Below are 25,285 nucleotides of genomic sequence, written 5' to 3'. Positions count from 1 at the left end.
CAGCTACCCAGTCAAGTAGAGTAACTAAACAGAGACAAGTCAACCATATTTAATCCAATTAGTGGCTGATAGTGCTACATCTTTTTATATCCATAAAGTATAGGATGGATAGCGACTTAAATTAGAGTTTTATCGGACTATGTTTATTGTCATTTTGGAAACCAAATATTTCGTGAGATTTGGGCTTTGGATTGATCTAATTTGATGTGATGGTGACTAAACCTCTCATAAACAATGTATGAGCAAAAATTATAACCAAAACCTAGAGTTTCAAAAGCAAATGAGAACTACAAAGATAAACAAAGGAAGGTCAGCTACTCAGCAAAACAGAGACAAGTCAACCATTGTGAATCCAATTAAATTGACTAATCACCTTTTTCATTCGTGATATGCTCAAATTTAACCTTGAGCTACTCTTCCAAATTAAGAGATCAATTATAGGACTTAGAGATCGTATTCACAAGAACTCTATATCACACAATACATTTAATAATCTTTTAATTATGTTAAACCAAAATTGTAATTTAAATAGCAATGCAAAAACAGAAAATAAAAGAGTTGTGAATTCAGAAGGATTAAACGCTAGGCCTAGAAAAATTCTCAGGAAATCATGGAAAATCAGATCAATTAATTAATTAAGCAGGATTCAATAATTAAGCACCGTTTTTGAACTCTAAACACAATTGTAAAATAAATCATTTCTCACTGCAAATATTATCTAAGTTTTAAAACCCGAAAATCCAAATCTCTTTGCAAAATTCAAGTTAAAAACCAGCAATAAAATCAAGTTTAGATAAATTCACAAAATCACTAATTCAAATCTCTTTGCAAAAAGTAATTTTGCTCACCAAAAGTTTTGTCAGGAAAATCAATTATATTCTCATATCAATTTATTTTCCTAAGTTATTAATTCTAGATGGCCAATCAATGATTAATATGAAGAACAACATATGGTGAAGAACAAAAAAGATAATGAATCCAAACAATTAATCAATCTAACAATCCATGTAATCCCTAATGAGAAACCCTAAACCTAACAAGTAGATCTACTCAGACATAATTGCAAGAACACAAATCATGAATAAAATAGATGGCATTAAGAGATTAAAGGAAGAAGAAAAGAAGTTCTGAATCTTCTATGGAAGGAGTCTTGATTCTTCTCTCCAAAAGCTCTCTAAAATCTCTCAGGGTTTTCTCTCAAAAAGTTGTAGGGAAAATAAAGCTTAGAAAATAACTTAGGTCTAAACAATGACCATAAAAATCCTATTTATATTCCTAAAACACGTCCAGGGACTAATGATGCAAATATGGAAAATTTTGGGGCAGCTTTGTAAATCTCCAAAACTTGTGGGAAAACTTCTGATTCTTCTTGTGGCTCTGCATCGATCGACACCATCATTTGCATCGGTCGATGCTTACTCTTGAACTGGTCTCCCAACTTCGTAGCTCAGTCTCAATGCTTGATTATGCTCCAAATCTTCCTATTTAGCTCCATTATGCTCCCATCCATGCTAAATCCTATTAAGACTCAAAAGATTCTAAAAATACCAAAAAGACACTATAAATAAGACTTATATTATGGCTAAAAACACCTAAAAACCATGATATATCAACTCCCCCAAACTTAGCTTTTGCTTGCCCTCAAGCAAAACATAAACTTAATCTGTGAAAGAGGTTTGAAAACGCAGGAACTCATTTTCTTTTTAAAGTATTGTCATGATCATCCAAACCATAATTCATATGCTTAGCAGATAAATCCAAATCGAACCACCATGTACTTCTCCGTTGACTTTCATACCATCCCAAATTCAAACCAAATTCCACTACTTCCTCCATTAAGCCTTCATTGGTGGGTCTCATCAATTTGATCAATGTCAAGAACCTTCTAGACTCATTCTCGTACAATACCATAACAAGCAAGATATAACTTTAACAACATGTAATACTCTTTCTCTCCCCCAGACTTATTCTATTTAATCTTCCTTAGAGCTTTGCTTTGTTTTTTTTTTTTTATCTTCTTCTTTTTTTTTTCTTTTTTTTTTTAAAGTTGTAGGCGAATAATGGGGTCATCGGTAATTTACCTACCCCTCGCTTCCAAGCTTTGTGTGATCATTTGACTCAAGAGTAGAATAATGAGGTCACAAGTAATTTACCTACCTCTCTAAACTGATCAAAATCATCTCATCTTTTATTCTCTCTTTTTTTTTAACAAAGCTCTCAGGAAAAATATTTCAAACTTTAATAAGGGAGAGAAGTACCATTTTGTCTTTTCTGAAATCTCACTTGTCAGGTATGAACAAGGAGTCAAGCTCTATGAATATCGATTTCCTTGATGAGGTAAAAAGAAAAGCGCAGAAATTACCTCAGGTTTTTATGGATTCTGTTGGAAATTCTGATGTCACTGGTTTACTGGTCAGCCATTGGATTTTTCATTAGTCGGATTATGGATTCAATCTGCAGCATTAATCAACCAAGGCAGTACACTAAAAAGAAAAATCATAGTTCCCAACAAAATTTTGACTCAATAAAACCATTTTTTTTAAAACCCTCAAAAACAAAAACGTAGTTAATAACTGCCTCCCTCAGACTTAAACAACATTGTCCCCAGTGTTATCAAGTAAGACATTGGCGAAATAAAAATAAACAAAAACGAATAAGTATTGAAATTATGAACAAAATCATGTTACCAATCTGAATGTTCTGTGTCGACCGATGGTGATGGTGTGTCGGTCGATGCATTCTGCAGATGCAGAGAGTTCGAACATTACTCCTGAGTTAGCTGCGATTAATTTGTGTTTTTCTCATTCCGTGGATGTTAGCACTGCTAAGAATCACTTAAACACAAGATTAAATGCAACATGATAGATAGAAGTTCATAATTCAATACAAATTCAAACTGACTCAAAGCAAGAATAAAGATGACTCAAAGTGGAAAAGAAAAACCTATGAGTGGGTTACCTCCCACTAAGCGCTTGTTTTCAGTCATTAGCTTGACTGTGTCGGATCTCAGGCATCCGGTGGATCAGAACGTGGCATTGAATGCTTCTGAGAGAATGCCCTCCTCATCCAAGGTGGTGTATAAGCTTTAGGTGCATGAGGTCTGCCAAGGATGTGAGGAACAGGACAAGGGCGGGATTTAGGGACGTGTTTGCTTTTTTATTTCCTGCAAAATCATCAACAGAAGAAACAAGCGCTCTACGATAATCTCGTGGCTTGGTTAACTGCAAAACAGTTTTTGTCCCTTTGAAATTCTTATTGATGATAGGAGAAGGTTTGGGTGAAGGAGATGCATACCTTTGCCTTACTTGTGGCTTCTGGACTGTGGAATGGTGAGATTTCAGCTTTACAACCGGTCTAGGACTTGCAGCTAAAGAATCTACTCGAGAATCTTTGGTTTTGGACAAGTCTGGACGTTCTTGTGGAGGTGTGTTGATCGATGCAACAGCTGCATTGATCGATGCTGAGCCTGCAACTCGTGTCTCTTCAACGGTTCTGCAACTTTCCTTAGCTATCCGTGTTTCCATTACAAAAACGTCATCTACCAGCGACTTGTCATGGATCAGAACTTCATCATGGTCTCTAGTACTGATTAGATGATCTCCACTCCAATCTTCAAGCTTAACAGCTTGCTTACTCACTTTCTCAACAATCTTCATCTCTTTGACATACCCAGCAGTAATGTCTCCATGAAGCTCTAAGATCGGATTGTCATCAAAAATAACTTCCACATAAAATGTCTGACCATCAAAAGTGGGAACCCTTCTCAGCTTGTCCATCTCAAAGTTCATAACTAATTCTTCTACATTCAAGGTTATGTGTCCCTTCTTAACATCAATAATGGCACCAGCTGAAGCCAAGAAAGAGCATCCTAAGATGAGAGGATCATTAGGCTCTTGGTCATATTTCAGCACCACAAAGTCAGTGGGAATCATGCAATCTCCAATTTTGATTGGAATATCTTCTAAGACACCTTCAGGAATCCTTCTGGACCGATCAGCTAAGATAAGAGAGATCATAGTTGGCTTGAAATCTGTCATCCCAAGTCTCACAGCAACAGAATGTGGCATCAAGTTTATACTTGAACCGAGATCGCAAAGAGAGTGAGCAAACTGTGTTGAAGAGATAGAGCAATCAAGTACAAAGCTTCCAGGATCTGGCACCTTCTCTGCAATCCTACTTTGAATCACTGCACTCACTTTCTCCAATACAACCACTTCTTGCTTCCTCTCCTTCTTCCTCTTTGGAGGCTGATTCAACAGAATTGAGCTGACATCCTTGGTTAGCAAAGCTCCTTCCTCAAGACTCAAACCATTGCTGACCATTCTCTTGACATACCGCTTAATCCCAGGAGAAAATTTGGCAGCATCAATTAAAGGGATCTCAATCATTACCTTGTCCATCATAGCCTTGCATCTAGCTTCTTCAATCTCCTGTTTGGACCTTCTTGGCTTAGGAAAAGGAACCTTAGGCTTATAATCTTGCTCTGAAGCCGGTGGAACTTGAGGAGAAACCATAGCTGGTCATGGGGTGTGTCGATCGACAATGGTGGTGCATCGATCGACGCTAGATGGTAGTTGCATCGATCGATGTTGATGTGTATCGGTCGATGCTGGTTCCACTTTCGTCATCTCATGGTTTTCTCCTTCATTCACCAGAATTGCATTGCAAGCATGCCTTGGATCCGTCTCCGTTCTTCGAGAAAGAAGTTCTTCTTGTCTTTTAACAGACCCAACAGTCTGAATTACTTGATTTTCCAGCTTCTTGACATGAGTATTTAATGCATCAAACTTCCCAGTCAGCTCAGTGTAAAAAGAATCAATCTTTCCATTGAAGTCTACTGTTAACTTCTGTTGACCTTGAAGAATCTGCTCAATCATTGATTCCATCTTGCTCTCTGAATTGGGTGGAGGGAGGGGTTAATAAGAAGGAGATCCATAGGTCCTAGTGAAGTTGCTGTTTGGATTTCCTGAGAATGAATTCTTCTGACCAAATCTCTGATTTTGATACCCAGCTCCATATACATAGTTGACATCTTCTGTAATTTCTAGCTTTGGCTCAAAAGTCTCAACATCTTCAGCAAAATGGACAGTCTTCTTTCCCACAAGAAGATTGTGCACTGTATCCAACTTAGCATTCATCGCAACAAACTGATTTGAACCATTGCCTTCATGTGCTCTTCTCCGCTCTAAGTCTGCATTCTTGGTATTGTTGCTTGATGCTAGCCTCTCTATCAACTTTTCAGCCTCATCTGGTTACCTTGTCTTGAAGTTCCCATCACTAGCAGCATCCAAAGCCATATGATACCTCCAGTCAATACCGCTGAAGAAGATACTAATCAACTGCACCTCTGAGAACCCATGATGCGGACAGTCTCTCTGGTATGCTTTGAACCTCACCCAAGCAGCTTTGTAAGATTCAGTTGGTTCTTGTCTAAAAGTGGAGAGCTTAATCCTCAGCTCATCAGACATCGCATCATCATAGAAGTAGTTCAAGAATGCCACCTTGATGTCATGCCAGGTTGTCAGAGATCCCGGTTTGAGTTGTCTTAGCCAATGAGAAGCTTCCCCAGCAAGAGAGTAGGGGAAGAGCTTGCAATAGAGATAGTCCTCTGTGACCCCATTAGCCTTGATGCTTGTGACTATATCCTCAAAGTGTTCAATGTGGTCTAAAGATTTCTCATGCGGCAAGTTCTGGAATGGTCTTTGGCCGACAAGAGCAAAGTAGGCAGGCTTCAGCTCAAAATCATTCCTTGGGAAGGGAGGAGGGACAATTGCGGAGCGGTTCTCATAGAATAAGTCTGGTCTGTTGAAGTCCGCAAGAGTCTTGACAAGCTCTCCATTGTCGTCCCGTCGCCTCTGAACATTCTCCGCATCGGCTCTAGCATTGCATCGATCGACGCCAAGATTGTGTCGGTCGATGCCTTCCTGGTTGCGTCGATCGACGCAACGTGCATTCGCATCCACAACGACGAGTTCCTCCTGAATGACCCGTCCTTCAGCATCAAGTTTTTGGCCTTGTTCGTTATGCACATGACCCTCTTGATCCCTCAAAACTCCAGCCTCATCTGGTCTCAATATCAATGTTCTAAAATACGCTAGGCGCTAGCCGGACGTTGGACCGCCGTTTAGCGTATAGCCGTATACGCGGTTGTATATACGGGATATATACAGTAAATATATTTTATTAAAAATATATATATATGAATATATTACATATAAATAATTAAATATATATAATAAAAACAAAATAAATATCAAAATCTTTGGAAAAATACTCATAAAATTGTCAAACCAATAGTATCAACCTTTATATACAAGAATCCATTGGAACTTGAATAATTTCTGAAAATAATTACAAAAGACAAATATGAAGTGAGATTCCAAAACAGAGTTTTACGATTTCAAAACTCTATTTTACGATACCAAAACAGAGTTTTACGATATCAAAACTCTGTTTTACGATTTCAAAACAGAGTTTTACGATATCAAAACTTTGTTTTACGATATCAAAACTCAAACTCAAACATAGTTTTACGATATTAAGAATTATAGTTTTCTAATCAACAAGACAACAACAATAGATGATAAAGCCAAAAAAAAAACATATAATCAAAACAAGAGAAGGAGAGTAAAGAAAATCTGAAGACTCTCTGTATATAGAATGAAGTTTGAGAAACAACCTAAGTGTCACGGCAGTAGAAAACGATAACAAAGCTTAGGGTTTTATCAATTTATAGGTCTATAGCTTGATTGAAGGTAAAAAAAAACTTACCGTATATACGCTAACTGTATAGTCGTCCGTATATACGCTGGATAAACAACCGTATTCAACTAACCCGTATTTGTTAAACGCTTAGCCTAGAAACGGTACAGTGGGTCACCGTATACCGTATTGTCACTGTATATACGGCCGCCTAGGCCATATTTTAGAACATTGCTCAATATGATTGGGTTGACCATCTTTGTTGATTTGGCTGCTTTCTTGTTGTCACGCTCTAGTCTTCCTAACTCTTGGTTTGTAAGATTCAAGGTAGGACCTATTTGATTTTTCCTGGTGTTGGGCTTAGGCATATACCTGAAACACACAAGAGAAAAGAAACAAAAGCGTATGAGTAAAACAGAAAAATAAAAATCTAGACAAAATCAAAGACTTTAATCTAATGGTGAATAAAAAGAGTCCCCGGCAACGACGCCAAAATTTGATATGCTCAAATTTAATCATGAGCTACTTAGACATAACTGCAAGAACACAAATCATGAATAAAATAGATAGCATTAAGAGATTAAAGGAAGAAGAAAAGAAGTTCTGAATCTTCTCTGGAAGGAGTCTTGATTCTTCTCTCCAAAAGCTCTCTAAAATCTCTCAGGGATTTCTCTCAAAAAGTTGCAGGAAAAATAAAGCTTAGAAAATAACTTAGGTAGGTCTAAACAATGACCATAAAAATTCTATTTATATTCCTAAAATACGTCCATGGACTAATGATGCAAATATAGAAAATTTTGGGGCAGCTTTGTAAATCTTCAAAACTTGTGGGAAAACTTCTGATTCTTCTTGTGGCTTTGCATCGATCGACACTATCACTTGCATCGGTCGATGCTTACTCTTGAACTGGTCTTCCAACTTTGTAGCTCAGCCTCAATGCTTGATTATGCTCTAAATCTTCCTATTTAGCTTCATTATGCTCTCATCCATGTTAAATCCTATAAAAACTCAAAAGAGTCTAAAAATACCAAAATAATTCTATAAATAAGACTTATATCATGACTAAAAACACCTAAAAACCATGATATATCAATTCGAATCCGGGCTGACGAGACGTGGCCAATAGCAAAATGATTCACCTGTAGTAGTCTCTTTATAAACTTCTTGGTACACATTCTCTCCGACAAAGTAAACTCTTGTCCTGTATTGAACATCGCTGTCTGTATCACAAAACACGACCATTTTTTTCTCCTCATCCACCAAGAAACTCCTCGCATTTGTCATCCTTGTTACCATCAATTTAGGAAAATCCACTACCAAGAAATCGCTCCACGACAAGTCTTTGGCCTCCTCGATTTTAGTATTGGTCACCCATATCTTCATCTCCGAAGGATCCTTTGTAAAATATTCAAACCTCTCATATAACAAAGCAAGCTTCTCTTCCCTAACAACTGATAGAATCATACTATCCACAACACCACCAGCATCATCACTCTGAAAAGGAAGAGAGAAACGTCCAAATTTTTTTGTTGTGAAATCAAACCTGAGTCCGAATGTACCGAAGGGACCTTCTGTATCTGAAGCAATCCAGTAAGTATTCCCTTTCAACGACACGCCCTTAGATTCGAAGGAACAATTAGGAGAGACGTCATAAAAACTACACCATGAATCAGAGTTAAACTCATAGATTTCAAACTCCGCACCTAACGGGCCTAACGAATCATATGACTTATACCTCAAGACCTTGTAACTGCAAGAATCCTGCTCGTATCCTAAAACAAACTTATGGAACAGTGCGTTGCTGGATCTGTTTGGGATCCACCTGGTCTGACCAGTATAAGGGTTCCAAACCACGAGTCTCCTGTCAGTAGTGGTGCACAATAATAAACCGTTGCACTGAAAGATATCAGATATCTTGACATCTTCTGGATCATTCTTACTGACAAGTACACCTGTTACGTCAAAGGACGGATCAACGCTGTTGTGGATGCCAGGGAGATTGATACTAATTGAACAAACCCTGGAGGAATTCATGAGCATAAGCAACCCTCTTTCCGCTCTACCCAAGTTCTTCTTGAGGAATCCAGGATCTTTGAACAAAGTGTACCACCGCTTGCAAGTAGGTTTCAATTTTTGTAGAGATCTGGCCGGAACCCTTGAGAGTATTTCTGCTTGTAAATCCCGTGGAAGATCCGAAAACATCATTGTTTGTTTTGTCTTGTGGCCTGAGTTTACATAGAAAGCAAGCAAAAGTAGGTTAGATATTAATGAGGGCTTTAAGTAAACCTCTATGCTTGTCCACTTATAGAAAAAATTAAGGACATTTCATGCAAAGGTTAAGGAAATAAACATGAGATAAAGAGCTGCTAGAACATGACTCATAACTTAAAAAAAAACGACAAGGAAGAAAACTAACAACTTGGAGAAAACAGATATGAAGTTCAAAACTATATATAATGTCCAAGACAGATTCCAGATAAGGTTACCTCGGAGATTAATTAGAGTTTACAGAATCTAGAAATAGATTACAATAACTTTTCTGTATGATGATGAAAAAGATCAGCAAGTAAACCCTAGAAGACGATGATGGAACATGAAAGTTTAGAACAATCGAAGAAGAAGGAATCGAAAACCGAAAAAAAAATTATTAAAACGAGGAACACTTAGTTAGAGGAAAGAGCTTACACAAACGAAGAAGCGTAAGGATCCGACAGAGAAAATGTGAGAATCAGTGTCTTCTCCGGTGAATCAATCGGGGAAACAAAGCGAAGCAATGAAGAGATCAAAGGTCCAAGGTTGAGGGGTAATTTTGATATGCAAGTGTCCGTATCAGCAAACACTCTAAACGATTCCAAGGGTTTCACCCACCCGCTTCGTTTGGGCCTAAAATATTTTTACCGGTCCAACAAAAAATAAAAATTCGTTGCATTGGAGATTTCAATTGATAAGATTAAAAAAACTGATCATCTCACATCAGCGGAAGGACATGACATGATGACAAAGGAAACAAAAGAAAAATTACATTGTCGGATATAATTAAACCAATCTTGGAACGTAACCAAAGAGAGTGAGGCAACATCTTACGCCTTCAAATTCTAAAAAATTAAAACCGGAAGATACTTTATATTCATCTTCTCTAACAATGTATACCTTGTTATTTCTGTCGCAACACACGGCAACTTTCATCTCCTCTTCAATGAAGAAACTCATTCGACACGAAAACATAGGGAGCTGCGTATATATATCCACTTTTAAGAACTTTCTCCATGACACAAACGTGGTCTCAATCTTATTGGTTATCCATATCTCCACCATTAGCGTCTCGCAGCTCTGATATAACAACGAAAGATGTTCTCCTTTACCAACCGAGAGAATCGTGGTATCAAAACAATCTGCTTCTTGATGAAAGGGAACACACAAATGTTGGAAACACTCTGTTGCAAAATCAAAACTAAGTAGAGAGTAGTCGTTGACTCCTCTTTGCTTAGACAAGTACACCCAATAAGCATTTCCCTTCAATGACACGCCATAAGATTTTAAGCAACCTTTGGGAGTGATGACATCAAGATTCTTCCATGAATTAGAGCTAAAATCATTTAACTTCAGCTCTAAGTCTTTTCGGGGAGTAGTAACACCAAGATATCTCCTCCTTGAATTAGAGCTAATACCATCGACCTTCAATTCTAGGTCACCTTTGGGAGTGACATCAAGATTCCTCCGTGAATTTTGGCTAGTTTCCAATTTTTGGTAATAAATATCCGGAACCCTCAAGATTTTGTAGCTATGGCACAAATAGCTGTTGTCGTATCCAAGAATATAGTTATCGTCTATCCTGCCACGATTTTGCTGTTGGAGCCATCTCTTTTGCCCCGTAAACGGATTCCAAACCACTAATCTATTTTCTCTGGTGGTGCATAGCAATAAACCATCACAGTGAAAGACTTGAGATATATCTGCGTTTGTATTATTACGATAGGGGTCGATTAGGCTAAGTTCACCTTCCGGAACGACGTCCATGCTAACTCCATGGAGATTGTAGCTCATCGAATAAACCTTAAAATTCAATAGCATAAGAGCATGGTACTGCCTTGTGTCATAATATTTTTTGATGAATCCTCGATCTTTGAGTAAAGCGTGCAATCTTTTGCAAGTAGATCGTAATCTTCGTAGACATGTGACAGGAACCTTAGAGAATATCTCTTGTATCACATCCTGTGGAAGATCGAAGATTAACTTTGTTTTGATTTCTGACCTCATCTTTGCATATAGGCGACGGTAACTTAGTTAGGGTTTTAAGTAATCCTTAACGTATATCCACTTTTTTTATTTTTTTTTGTCTCCTTTTCATAGATGAATTCGTAAACACTTTTTCTTTGTTAAAGATGAATTCGTAAACACATTAAAAATTCTTTTAACGTAAGAATAAATTCTTTTAATGTAAACACATTAAAAATTTAAAGAATTTATTCTTATTAATAAAAAAAATTATATATATAAAATATCTAGCAATAAATATTTCTTGCCTTCTTTTGTTAATGCAATAATTATTACCATTATGTCGTTAAATTTCAGAAAGTGAAATCCTGCATATCCCTCTTTACTTTTTTCTTTTTCTTTTCTGTACACTGTTGTAAATTTTCCTTTTTAGTTTATGGTTAGTTGTCTCGTAAAATAAGTAATAATTATTTTGCTCGTTTACCTTTTTATAACTTGATTAAGTTTTTTAAATTGTTAAAACGTGTCATATATAATCTGATTAAGCTTAGTCACATGTTGATGGATCAAATGTGTAGATTTTAGATAGATGGACAAATCAGAAAAAGTGTAATTTATATCCAATTTTCCCTTTACATTATTAAAAATGTAGAATATTAGATTAATAGTTAATTGTTTTTATTTATCCTACTATATTAATTGAGAAGTACAAAATATGAAACTACATTAGTCTTATCTTAAGACAAGTGTTTAATTTTTCAGTAAAAGTAAAAATATAATTTTAATATTAGACTAATAAAACCTGTTAAATAATTATTAATTTTTAGAAAGATAGTTTCTCTCTCAAATTAACTATGGACGAAATTATTAATTAATTTTAAAAAATTGTAAACCAATCAGAATTTTAAATAGTAAGATTTTATATATAAGTATTCAAATTATTATTAACTATACTAGAAGATTTGGTTAAGATTTTAAATTTTGATTCTCCTATCATCTTTTTTTTATTTCATTTACAAATTGTTTTGAATTATCATATAATACATATAATAAATAAATATGTATATTTTTCTGTATATGTTGCGATTTGGATTTAAAAAATCAATATAAATTACTTAATCTATGAAGAAAAGTTATGTGTTTTAATGTTTAACATTGGTGGCTTGATAATTAATACTTTTAAATATTTCACAAAATAATGATGCAAATACAACAAACAATATAAAATAGTAATACAATGGTAATATACATAAAAAAAAACTATAATACTGTAAAATAATTAGTATTTAGAATCTGGCCGATTAAAATTTTCGATAACTTCAAAACGAGTTTGGTATTTATCCTCAAAACTATATTCTCCTCTTTAGTTTTGCTCCCAAAATCTCTGATCAGTGCTAATATATTTTCAAATCAAGGGTTTTCTTTTTTCTTTTTTTACTAAAGGAAGGAGAAGGACTATACCAAATCAATCGAAGAAAGCATGTTTGTAGTTGAAAGTGATTACATGGAAGTCGCACCGTCGATCAACGAGTCGTCCCCGTCACCGTCGTCATCTCGTAGTTGCGATCACTGGTACGTTCGTTACGGAGTCTGCATCGCCTGTAAATCGACGGTGAACAAACGACAAGGCCGAGCATTCAATTATCTCATCAAAGGTTTGCAGCTCAGCCACGAAGCAGCCGTGTTCACGAAGCGTTTTACAACGCAATATCATCTTGTCAACGAGAAGAAGCTTCACCTTGTCCTTGACTTGGACTACACGCTTCTCGACTCTATTAGGGCTTCACTTCTCTCCGAAACAGATAAGTATCTACTCGAAGAAGCGTGTTCAAGGGAAGATCTATGGAGGGTGGACACCGGATTCTTGACAAAGCTACGGCCTTTTGTTCACGAGTTTTTGAAGGAAGCCAACAAGATGTTCACAATGTATGTTTACACAATGGGTAATCGAGTATACGCCAAATCCGTGTTGAAGGCGATTGATCCCAAGAGAATCTATTTTGGGGATAGAGTGATAACAAGAGACGAGAGTCCGTATGCGAAGACGCTTGATCTGGTTTTAGCTGAGGAGCGTGGAGTGGTCATTGTGGATGATACGCGTGATGTTTGGACCCATCACCAGAGTAACCTAGTGGAGATTAATGAGTACCACTATTTCAGAGTCGTCGATGGCCCAGAAGAGCCAATTTCTTATACGGCGGAGAAGACAGACGAGAGTAGTAGCGATGGTGAATTGGCTAAAGTTCTGAATATACTCAAGGAAGTTCACTGTGGATTCTTCAGAGTCAAGGAAGACTTAGAGTCACAAGACGTGAGGTTTCTGCTTCAAGAAATAGATTTCAAACTTCTCACAAAAGACGCTTGATTTGGTTTATGTTTGGATCCATCACAAGAGTAACTTAGTGGAGATTAGCATGCACAACTAAATCAGAGTTAATGGCCAACGAGAGTAAAAGTCTTACTCAGAGGAGAAGAGAGACGAGAGTAAAAACGAAGCTGGATTGGGCAAAGTGGATTCTCCAGAGTTGAGGAAGTGTTTAAGAGTCCCTGGACGTGAGATTACTACTGTTTATGTCTTTTTAAATGAGATTCATTATGTAGTAACTTCATTTTTTTTATGTTCAGTGTAAGAAACAGGGTACGATTTGTAATGTTTCATCTATTGATGTTTGGTTTCTCTAATATTTGGTTTCTCTAATATATGAACAATGTTGTGTTTACACCTAAAAAGCATACAATCTTAAACCATTGTGTGGATTCCATCGGAAATTAAAAGAATAATAAAGTCTGTTTTCTATTTGGATTTCACGGAAGGCTGCTTTTATTTAGTAGTAACACAAAACCTTTAAAATTTCAGTTTCCGATTTGACATATAGTACCATTATAGTCTTCAATGTATCGTTGGTCTGTTTTACTTACGAAACAGCATGAACATATATGTTTTCTGTTTGTAGAGACAATGCCGAAACCTTTAAGAACAAGAGGCTGAGAGCTACTCTCCAGGACAGGGAGATCAACATTTCTATGTACAGTTTTGGTTAAATGGTTTCATTATATAAGATTCTGATGATAATCTCTCGAAGATGTGAAACTGGCTATAAGAAGAACAATGTATACGAGTAAAAGATAACTAGATAACCCCTTGAATATTTGACTACTCTTAGCTCAGAAGCACATCGTCAAAACTAGAAAGAAACTAAGTAGTTCATTTAACTAACAAACCTCCCTTGATTTCCTTTTCTTTTGCCTTTTGGGTGTAGTTTTCTGACTGTTAACCAAACTTGGAACATAACTGAGGAGAAATGGCCAATCCATATCAGAACTCTGTGTAATATCTTTATAAACTTCTTTATGTTTATCCTCTCCAACAATGTAGATTCTGGTCCTTGCTCCAAATCTAGTACAACAGATTGCTGCCTTGTTCTCCTCGTCCAACAAAAAACTCATCACAACCGTCACAAACGGTAAAAGAAATCTTTCATAAGCCACTGTCTCGCTCCAGGAAATGTCTTTGGCCTCACCAATCTTGTTTGTCACCCAAATGTTTCACCTCAATCAAGAAAGCGAGGAGGCTCTGATGAAGCACCGCGATTTTATCTTCACCAACGACAGAGATTGCGGCTGTATCTTCAGGATTGTCACTCTGATAGGGAAGAGGAAGACTCCCAAAAGTCTCTGTTGTGAAATCAAAACTGAGCAAGAAAAAACCACGTTCGATGATATCTGCAACAACTAGGGGTGTCAATCGGGCTGGCTCAGCTTGGTCCGGTCCGAAACTTATAAAACCCGCATATATTTGAGTTCGGTCCGACAGGATCCGAAATATTTCCGAACCTATATTTCAAAGTCTGAGCCCGGCCCTAACAGGACTTTTCGGACTTTTTCGGACTTATCTTACCAATCAAAAATTCAAACTTATAAGTCTTACAAAACAGTGTTTGAAGATGCACTATAAAACAAATCAATCAAAAATTTAATAACTCTTATATATTCATTACAACCAACTTAATTTAATGTAAAAAATTTAAAACTAAACAAAATTTCGATACTTTAACCAAATAAACTAATATATAATTCATATAAAATATCATAGATAAAAATTTTTAAAATATTAAGTATAGTTTTTAAGTAAATATAAAAACTAGAATTAGAGTTTAAAACTTTAATTACAATAAATTATTAATCAAATATTGCAATCAAACAAAAATATTAACAAAAAAGTACAAATATATTTTTTAAAGAGCTTTTCGGGCTGGTCCGAGCCCGATCGGCTAAGTCCAAAAAACCCTATAATCCAAACGGACTGAACTCAAAAAAGCCGATTTTTTTTGGACATATATATATATTTAAGTCCGAGTCCGCTATTTTTCAGGGCTGGGCCGGATTACCCCGTGGGTTTCGGCCTTAATTGACATGCCTAGCAGCAACCCAGTAAGTGTTTCCTTTCACAGACACGCCACCACAACATAAGCCCCCATGTATGATTATTCATTATGCCATCATCAAGAACCCTCCATGAATCAGAGCTAAAATCATATATCTCAATCTCAGCAACCCGGAGGAGGAGGAGGAGCTCCTGGTCCTCGCCGTGGTTCTTGTTCTCATACCAAAACCTCAAGATTTTTGTAGCTACGGGGACAAGAGTTGCTGTTTTCGTATCCAATAGCAAAGATATCGTCACTCTTGAAACGAGTTCTGCGTTTAATCCACCGTGTTTGACCAGTACAAGGGTTTCCAAACAACGAGGCGAGTGTCTCTCTTAGTGAAGCATAAAAATCAAACCGTCGCAGTGAAAGATCTGAGATAATTTGACCTGTTTCGAGTTCTTTAGCAAGCTGAGTTTACCTGAAACCTCGATAGTTGGATCAACGCCTTCGTGAATCCCACGGAGATCGACGCGAATCGAGTTAACCCCGTACGATCATGTCCCTTGCGGCGGCTGCTATACCACAATTCTTCTTGACGAATCTCGGATCTCTCAACAAAGCGTACCATCGTTTGCAAGTAGAGTTCCATTTCGCTAGAGACTTCGCCGGAACCCTAGATAGTATCTCCGATTCCAAATCGTGTGGAAGATGGGGGAATCACCATCTTCGTTCTCGTAGCTTCGGAAACCATCTCACTCAAGCTCACTAGTTTTGTTATGAAAAAGCCCATGGGTTTTAAACGCCCATTTAGAAAACCACTCACTGAACATAGATCAAACAAAACGTTTGGTGACATTTGCTATGGTAAAATTATGATTTGACATTGAATCTTTTATCCTGCAAATCACTCTCCACACCTCTTGAAATGCAAATTGAGAAATCCATCATATGTTCTTCTTTTCAGCCCTTTATTCTATTTGGTATTAGCAACCGTACAGTAGTTCTTAAATGGTGGTGAAAGAAACTTAGAAGTTACTTATGGATATAGTAGTCTAGTCTCTAATTAGGTGAATGGGATAACGATCAAACACATTCTCTGTTTTCTTTTCTTCAATGTTGTTAATCAACATGACATCGTAGTACTGTCTTTCAGTTTTATCAGAGTGCTTTTTGCAAATACCAACCTTCCACTGGATGTGCTAGAAGAGACACTCTCTATTCTCTAAGGTTCCCGTGACATCTTTGAGACGATTACGATCCTGCTTGAAATTTTTTTTCCGTTTTCTTGTTGGTTTACTTTCTAACGCTTGAAATTACTAACTTCCCAAAAAAAAAGCTAAGGGAAAACTGTAAAACCTGTACCGTTGCAAAAGACGGAACAACATGTAATCTATCCGGTCTGGCCAAAAATATTTTTTTCTTTAAAATTCACCAGCAAACAAACTTCAAGATACAACTCTTGATATTTACTAACCTGGAAAAAAAGAAAAAAAAAGGGTGAGTAAACAAGTTTACTCAGTAAGGAGATCAAACTCTGTCCACTGGCCATACAGTAATAACGTTCCAAATATAATCAACAATCATTACTTAGTATAGATTTAGAATATCTATTAATCAAACAAACAAACAAACATCTTATTTCTCCTTAATAACTTTCATCTTATTTTATGCACTTTTGTGGTAACTACCACATTCAAACATTTATGTTTCTTTACATTACTTAAGAAGTTTTATTTTATTTATAGGTTTGGCCATCAACACTTTTTCTGGCTCCCAAACCCCTTTCTTAGAAGACCACGGCCAATAGCTCGATTCTTCCCTGCTCGTCAGCGATTTATGACCTGTAATGAACCCATCGGTCCATTACAGTCCAACATCCTCAAGTATCTTTCCCTTTCTCATTCTCATTCTCATTTATATTCATAATTATATTTATAATATAATATATATAAGTTAATTCATAACATCAAATTATGTAACTAAGGTGCTTCACATATATCATGTTACTAACAAGCTATTTTACCATGCACACAAATTCACACAAACACTTTCAATCAACAAACAATTCTTGAGTCTATACTCAGCAACTATCGAAGAGTACATAAAAAAAGAGGTTACTATTATCCGCAAATACCACCCTCACCTTAACCAAACGGGTCAAATCCACAGTTTAGAACACGTAACAACAATCTTGATCTGCAACAGTTTAGATAACAACAATCCATTAAACCAACTTTTAAGTCTTGATAAACTGACCTGCTATTCCTCCAATCAAATTAATTAGAATGATTTAATAGTTAACTAAACCAATTCTAATTAATTATTTAATTACACCATGCAAGGACGTAATAACACCCAACACCACAAATCAGTTCATGTGACCACGTTTCTCTTCCGGTTCAATAACCCCAACTCCCCACAAGGCCACAACCATATACTGAGTTTAAACGATAAACAAGTTTAAAACACTAACAAACGACACCACCGTTTAATACCCATGACCACAAACACCACAAACCAATTCCTTCGTTCATGATAATTAAGTGTCGGTTCTGGGAATTAAACTACACTTAGGATCTCTTGGTTTAGGCTGGTTTAATTGTCGGTTCACTAATCAACAAAACTACACGACACAAACACGAGACTACGGCTTCACCGTTACCTTTCTCGGCGGACCTGTTCGGTGGCTCCACGAGACGGTTCAGCCCACGGTGGTTACGTCCTCATGACTCAACAATTAAACAACAACAAAGCAACAATCCATCAAGATAATATTAGAAACTTATCCCGCAAGTTACAAAATAAATCTAGGGTTTCCTTACCCTTATCAATCTCTGCGACGGCTATAGCTGCTCCGGTGACAGCGGCTGAAATCTCTGGTGATACACGGTGGGTGACTGACCAACAGTGGTGACCGGTGGTGTCCGACGATGGTGAACGGCTAACGTTGTTTAACAACGCATCTCCTCCACGACACGCCAAGACAGTCGCCAACGTAACATCGCCTCTCCATTACTTCCTTTTACAAACAACGACACCAACACGGCTTTAGCATTCGGAGGCTCAAAGATCAAGCTGCTGGTCTGATTTTAGGGTTCACAACTCTCCTCTCTTGCCAACACGAAGACGGCGATATATGTGCACACACACTCACACCATAAACCCTTTAGTCGTTCTAGTTCTTTTGAAAATAATTGGGCCTAATGGGCTGCAATTTTCAAATTAGCCCACATCTGAATTTGGGTTGTTACAGAAACTATACATTTTTTTTATTTTCTCAAGACCAAGGTTCCATAATAACACACAAAAAACATGGATGTAGCTAAAGAAGGAAAAAATAGTATTGGAATGCATATTATTATTATTCGCTACTCGCAGATTTGCAAAAATGACAATATCTTTCTCTCATGATGATTTATGAAGCTATTTATTACATGGAGATTAGTTGGAAATAGATGATGATGAAAAGATGATATTCATGAGGAGGAAGATGAGCAAGAACAACAACAACAAGAACACGTACGCTTTATTTCCGAGATTTTCGATGTCGAAAACGGTAGTTTCGAGACAATGAGCAAAACAACAACAAGAAAAACTCTCGTCTCTTCTTCATTTTTTAACATTGGGCGAGTCGGCAGGAATATTTTACTATTTTCCTAAAATTCAATAATACTTGGTTATGTAACACCTGTAAAGTAAAAAAACAAATACAATTCATGGAAAGTTCACCTAGTTAATATTTTTGTTTAAAAGAACATTAATTTCACATATGTATGTGTGTGATTTGAAATCTCTCTTTTTATAAACATTAGCGCGAGTCGGCAAAGAGTATTTTACCATTATTCCAAAAAATCAATTGTTGGTTACACAACACGTGTAAAGAACCACTTAACACGAATCCAAGATCGAGAAGCCAAAAGACGCTGGTACTCTCCACGTGGTTAGCCACGCGTCTCAAGCCTATCTCGTTTTCCACTAATACATAACAGGCACCATTCCTCGGAGAACACCACAGCACAATAAACTGATCTTATTCTGTAAACTGATCATATACTTCATTCCTGCGAGTAGAAAAGAGAGCTACGTTGTAAGTTATTTTGTTTTCGTTTAGTGTTGATAAAGTAAGAATGGGGTTAGAGAGGAAAGCGTACGGTTTGGTTATGGTATCTTTGGTACTTATGGCTGTTGCAACGATGTTTTGTGTCCAAGCTACGATCGAGGAAGAAGCGGCTAAGGATGAATCATGGACTGGTTGGGCCAAGGAAAAAATCGGTCTCAAACACGAAGACAACGTCCAACACACCGTCGAAGACGACGCTTGGAGAGCGAGTGAAAAAGTCAAGGACGACGCAACTCATCACACCGTCCAAGACGACGCTTGGAGAGCGACTGAAAAAGTCAAGGACGCGAAAGACGAGGCTAAGCGTAAAGCAGAGGAAGCAGTTGGAGCGGCGAAGGATAAAGCGGGCTCGGCTTACGAGACAGCTACATCGAAAGCTAGCGAGGGATTTGGTTCAGTGAAAGACAAGGCCTCGGAGAGTTACGACTCAGCTGGTCAAGTCAAAGATGACGTGTCTCACAAGTCAAAGAAAGTCAAAGACAGCTTGTCGGGGGATGAGAACGATGAGTCTTGGACAGATTGGGCAAAAGAGAAAATCGGAATCAAGAACGAAGACAGTAACCCTAACTTGGGAGATACGGTTTCCGAGAAGGCTAAAGAAGCTAAGGACGCTGCCAAACGCAAAGTGGGCGATGCTGAGGAGAAGTTGGAGGAAACGGTTGAGGCAACGAAAGAGAAGGCGAGCGATATGACGAAGGCGGCTAAGGAGAAAACGGAGAAGTTGAAGGAGAAAGCAGAGAGAGATAGCAAGAGTGCGAAGGAGAAAAGTAAGGGAAGCTACGAGACTGCGAAATCAAAAGCCGATGAGACTTTGGAATCTGCAAAAGATAAGGCGTCCCAGAGTTACGACTCAGCTGCGCGTAAATCAGAGGAAGCTAAAGACACCGTGTCACACAAGTCAAAACGTTTCAAAGAGAGCTTGGCCGACGATGAAGCGGAGCTTTAAAAAAATAGAGGAAAAATAATCGTCGATATGTTGAACAGTGTTGAGATGTTGATGTTGTTTTCTTGTTCATGATCTTTTTATATGTAATCATGGTCTAATCTTTTCATGTTTTTTTTTTTTGGTTTCGTAGTGTATATGTTGATCTCTTGGGATATATACACATATCGCACCTTATGAATAATTTAGTCCATGTGTGAATAGTCTACTCGGATCCGTTAGTAAGTTTGAGAGGCCCAATCCTTAGAACCTTATAAGCAGAAAAAGCCCAAAAAAGACGCCGTTATTTAATAAGAATACAATAATTTTTCCAAACGACGTTTGTAAGCTGTGATTTTATGTCGTTTCGTGATATGGAGAAGAGGATCCAACTTAATTTACCGATTAGCCAATTAACCTTAAGCCCTGAGTTGCCATTTATTAATTGAATTTAAAGTACAATATGTTAGTAATTGGAATCTCTCGCCATATGCATTAACATAAAACAGAACACGTATAGATCGTATTAAACTACGCTTTTTGGGTCGTTCTGGCTTTTGCCCCCACTCCAGTGGTCGAGTAGTGTGGCTGGTGAGAGGAAGTTGATTGCTCACATCACAAACTTATAATAACAATACACTACGCTCTTTTAATCATAAGGTGGTTCACTTTTAAACTTATAAGGTGGTTCACTTTTTTCATATTAAAATATATTAATAACCTCGACAAAACTCTTTGGTCCCCACTTTGCTTATAATTGTTGGAATTATAATCATCTTTGGTGAAAAATAAAATATATTCTAGTTTCACTTTTTGTGGTGATGTCAAAATGTGATACGACGCTTTTTGCTTTCTTCTTTCTTGTTCCCAAGGGTTGGAGATTCGCATAAAGCGTCAAGCAAATGTATTTTTTAGCGTAACATATTATATCATGATCACATCACATCAGTTTTGAATTTGTTAATGTTACTCATTAATTATTAGTGTATCACAAAAGAATATTATTACATTCACCTTTAAGGGCATATATTGCGTGTACTTGAATTATTATTTTTTTATCTGTTGCTGTCTATTCTAGTTAAGTTGATGTTATGCGTTCTCATAAAAAGTTTGAAATGGAACAGTGAAACATGAATTTGTAGCATAAACTAGTCGTACCAGCCTTAAACGTAGAGCGTAATTTTCCTTTTGATTTTTAGTTGGATTTCTCCGTAGAAAATCCAAAATTGTATCTCTTCAGTTTTCTTCCAATAGATTTTGTATTAAGTATATCAAATAAGCAACCAATTTGGCCTTGTTGGGGTAGACGTAAACCAGAATTTGCCTCTTCGTCAATGGAAAGGTCTGTGTCATGTCTCTTTTTTATAAGTATAAAAACATTGATAGACAAATACTGTATATGTAGATTAGAGTTTGGATAAGATTGGTAAGAGAAGGAGACTCGTTTATCCACTTAGGAATTGTTTAATGGGTCGCTTTTGGGAAATCCCTATAAATTTTTTAAAATATTAACCACAATATGATATTTAAACACCGTCTAAATTGACGTGTAACTAATGTTGTGGAATCTAGGATCCGATCGTATACGAATTTACGTTATTGCTTATCGCAAAGTTTCCCTTTTCTATATAATAATTAAGCGCGCTAACGTCTCGAGATAAAGAATATTCTCCACTATTCAACATGGTATTTAAAAACCTCTAAAACAAAATTCAACATGAAACTTTCATAAAAACTTGGAAAAGGGATAAGGTGAACATTACACAGTAAGCAACTTGACATTAATTTAAAGAAAGATATATCAAACTTAGCACCGATGAATCCAATTACTATAATTTTAGATCCTTGCAGTAGCTTTATTATATTTATGCTATAATAATGAGAATCATTAGTTTTTCTTGTCAAAAACAGAACAATAATTATTACTTTTCTGAGTGAAATATAATGTAAGGGATCAATTACTTTTCATAATTCATTGTCATATCATGAATCATCAGCTTAAAGCATAGAGATCATATGTAATACGCTAGGACCCGCTTACGATTACTCAGACGACCAAATTTAGATGCGAAGACATTCTACTCAAACATACATACAGGGGCCACTTAATTAATTTAGATACCATTACATAACATATATCACTCTCAACATGGGCACACAAGATGTTATATGTGTTCAACTACCAATTTTGAGGTCAAGAATGTCAAGATGTGGCTACTCTAATTGCCTAGCTATTGTGCTTTATTTCTTCTTTTTTTTTTGTTGTTAGAACGGGATAGGTAGCCTAGTGGTTTATGTTAATGTTATTACTGTATCACATAATGCATTAGTGTTGTTTAATTTTGTGTTACAATTTGAATTCAAATTCGCTAAATATGTTTACAAATATATATACTGTAAAAAAAACTCACTTGGATAAAGTAGACATATAATAAACTTATAAATCCATTTAAACAAATTAGGCATTGCCCAACAGCACAAGAAACGAAGTTCTATATATATCCACCGGCCAACTAAGTAACAATCTATTTGGTAACCCTTAATTAATAAGGTTAATGACTCGCCATTCAATTTTATCCTCTATATAATAAAACAGAAGTACACGATCTTTTTTGGTACACTATATAATTTTTATAAATTGGTTACAAAATAGGTTATACATTAAATATATGTTTGTTATAAAAAAAACATTGTAGATTAATTGGTCAATCTGTGGACTATATGAATATACTTAAGAATATCCTAAAAAATCTTCTTAAAGATAATATTCCAATGATTTATACAATTTCTTAAATAAATTTTTTTAGTATTCCATATATTGTTACAAAATATATACTGTTAGACATAAAAATATATTCTTAGGTGTAAAAAGAAATAAAATATTGACAATTTATCACACTTAATCGTGATTTCTGAGATTTTATTGCACAACTGAAAATAAAATATTACCTAAAACGATGAAACGTTGATAAAAGCCTAATAGTATTTATCACGTTAATTGTGGTGAAACATAGGTGCATGGGAGAACGTTGAAATTTATTATATATATATATATATTTACACAAGACTCATAAACCAATTTAAAAGAATGTAGCAAATGAAAGTTTAAATCTTTAGGCAAATCTTGAGAAATATATTTGGTAACATTTTTGTTTTGTTTGCTTGATTAATAAATATGAATCTTAGAAAACATATTCAGAAGTATTAAACATATATTCATTTAATTGTAACCATAGGATAAAAAAAACGATGAAAAATAAAACATTAAAAGGAGAAAAATCCTGTCACCTGAATTCGAGTAACATTAACCACGGAAATTTGAAATTTAACATGATTTTTTCCAATTTCAGGAGATTAGTCTATAGGCCTAGAAATTTTTTAGGATTGCTCTTGAGTAAAGACATTAAAATTCGATTACTCTCTCTTTTAGAGAAGAAAATAAATAAAAATAATTGTGGTTAGAAAAAGAAAGAAGAGAGCAACCACATGGCTGAAATGGCCACACCCGTCAGTCATCAGTTGGTTGGTTGAATTCACGTGGTACTGCCGCTACTTCCACTCTCATCATAAATCTCATTCTTGTCTTCTCTTTTTCCCTACCACGTCATTAATATTTCCAAATCATGGTTTTATAACTTAGGAAAATCGAAACCGTATTAAATTTTGTTATTTTCGGTGTGGACCAAATTATGTTATTACGATAAACTTGAAGAATACCGATTTTGTGTATTTCAAAACAGATGGTCCGCTAATTTAACATTATATATATATTGACAATCACATATGATATACTGTATATATTTGGAATATCTTCTGCTATTTGTGAACGGAACCATTAGGTTGTGAGCTTCCGAACATTGTCATATATGGTAGTATAAGTTTGTTCTAGTCGTCAGATTATATGGTATATATGGTTGTGAGTTTAAATTTAATATCTTTTAATTAAGGTTATAATTAGGCTCGTATGTATGTAGGACGAAACGTGTATTCTCATTGTTGTTATACCAGTCACAGACTATAGACAGGAAGCTAGAACTGTAACACGTAGAATCACAGACTCTTATTGATGTGAGGGCAGGTCGGCTAGCAGTACGGACAGAAGATCGGATCCTCGGGTCGTTTAGTTTTGCGAGAATTTCCTTCGGGTCAAACGACGGGGGAAGAGAGGGGAGAAGTAACAAACGAGGGAAACAAGTTTTGGTGATGAACAAATGAGGGAAATGTGAGTTGGTACAGTGGTCGCGACTATACGGGCGTTAGCGGTACGGAACGGTTCGTCGGGAACGGCCAGCTGCTAGCGAACCAGGGACTGGTGAGCTAGACGAAATGGAAACGAGGGTGGATCGAATGACGACACACGAGTGGTGGCTCGACTTGTGATACGGCCAAGCTAGTAGATTACGAACCCAGTTCGTGAATCTACTAGGGTTTCTCAAAAGCTAGTCCCGGACTAAGACTAAAGAGAGAGAGTTGAGACAAGAAACAAAGAATCACTCTTTGGGAAAATAATTTCATTCAAGTTTGCGTTTTACAATAAAGAGAAGAGTTTAAATAGTATGAGGGTTTAGAGGGAGCCTAGGACACGCGGACTCGCTATGGTCTGCACACGTTTGCCCTTGACGTGTTTCCTTTGATGGAGAACACATCGCCCTCTAAGTGGTTTAAACAGAACCACAAACACGTCACACAACCCTAACGTTACAAAAGAAAGTTCTATACAAAGTTCAAAACGCAATGTTTAAACAAAGATAACACGTCCTTTGGCTTTGACCCGGGAACCCCTTCTTCAGCTTCAAAACGTGGAGTTTTGCGTTAGGACTCGTTGCCTCATTAAAACCTTCTCCGGTAAACCTTGTGGGACAAACCCGATGTAAGGAAAAAGAGTACGGCATGATCCTAATGGCTTGGTCGCCTTCATCCTTGGGTAAGGATGAAGGCCGTGCGAACGGTCTCCACTTG

General features: G+C 36.5%; 1 protein-coding gene, 1 long non-coding RNA gene, 1 other non-coding gene and 4 pseudogenes across 4 annotated transcripts; 3 read left to right on the top strand and 4 right to left on the bottom strand.

Annotated features, from left to right (window-relative positions):
• The first annotated feature begins 5,352 nt into the window (after window positions 1–5,352).
• On the top strand, window positions 5,353–5,459 carry LOC147920320 (small nucleolar RNA R71). Its single transcript, XR_015591946.1, has one exon. It is a non-coding gene; the product is annotated as a small nucleolar RNA R71 (small nucleolar RNA).
• A 1,928-nt stretch (window positions 5,460–7,387) lies between these two features.
• On the bottom strand, window positions 7,388–8,921 carry LOC104767593 (putative F-box/kelch-repeat protein At3g17570 pseudogene; annotated as a pseudogene).
• An 817-nt stretch (window positions 8,922–9,738) lies between these two features.
• LOC104765598 (putative F-box protein At3g17560 pseudogene) lies at window positions 9,739–10,959 on the bottom strand (annotated as a pseudogene).
• A 1,313-nt stretch (window positions 10,960–12,272) lies between these two features.
• On the top strand, window positions 12,273–13,523 carry LOC104765597 (RNA polymerase II C-terminal domain phosphatase-like 5 pseudogene; annotated as a pseudogene).
• A 416-nt stretch (window positions 13,524–13,939) lies between these two features.
• On the bottom strand, window positions 13,940–16,001 carry LOC109130802 (putative F-box/kelch-repeat protein At3g17540 pseudogene; annotated as a pseudogene).
• A 360-nt stretch (window positions 16,002–16,361) lies between these two features.
• LOC104765595 (uncharacterized) lies at window positions 16,362–19,055 on the bottom strand. 2 transcript variants are annotated; one of them, XR_015591567.1, is made up of 4 exons: window positions 17,947–19,055; window positions 17,428–17,480; window positions 16,647–16,758; window positions 16,362–16,543 (listed from the first exon to the last, which is right to left on the bottom strand). It is a non-coding gene; the product is annotated as an uncharacterized LOC104765595 (long non-coding RNA). The 2 variants fall into 2 exon arrangements; XR_763899.3 differs by having other exon boundaries at window positions 16,362–16,758.
• A 233-nt stretch (window positions 19,056–19,288) lies between these two features.
• Window positions 19,289–20,531, top strand: LOC104765594 (uncharacterized). Its single transcript, XM_010489337.3, has one exon. The coding sequence runs from the start codon at window positions 19,412–19,414 to the stop codon at window positions 20,348–20,350; it is 939 nt and encodes a 312-aa protein (XP_010487639.2). The 5' UTR covers window positions 19,289–19,411; the 3' UTR covers window positions 20,351–20,531.
• The last annotated feature ends 4,754 nt before the right edge of the window (window positions 20,532–25,285 follow it).

This window comes from Camelina sativa, chromosome 19 (genome assembly GCF_030686135.1).
Source record: "Camelina sativa cultivar CO46 ecotype springtype chromosome 19, ASM3068613v1".
NCBI lineage: Eukaryota > Viridiplantae > Streptophyta > Magnoliopsida > Brassicales > Brassicaceae > Camelina > Camelina sativa.
This window is presented reverse-complemented; position numbering and strand designations above follow the sequence as displayed.

Coding starts and splice junctions, on each gene's coding strand:
- LOC104765594 (XM_010489337.3), top strand. CDS start 19,412: ATGGGGTTAGAGAGGAAAGCGTACGGTTTGGTTATGGTATCTTTGGTA.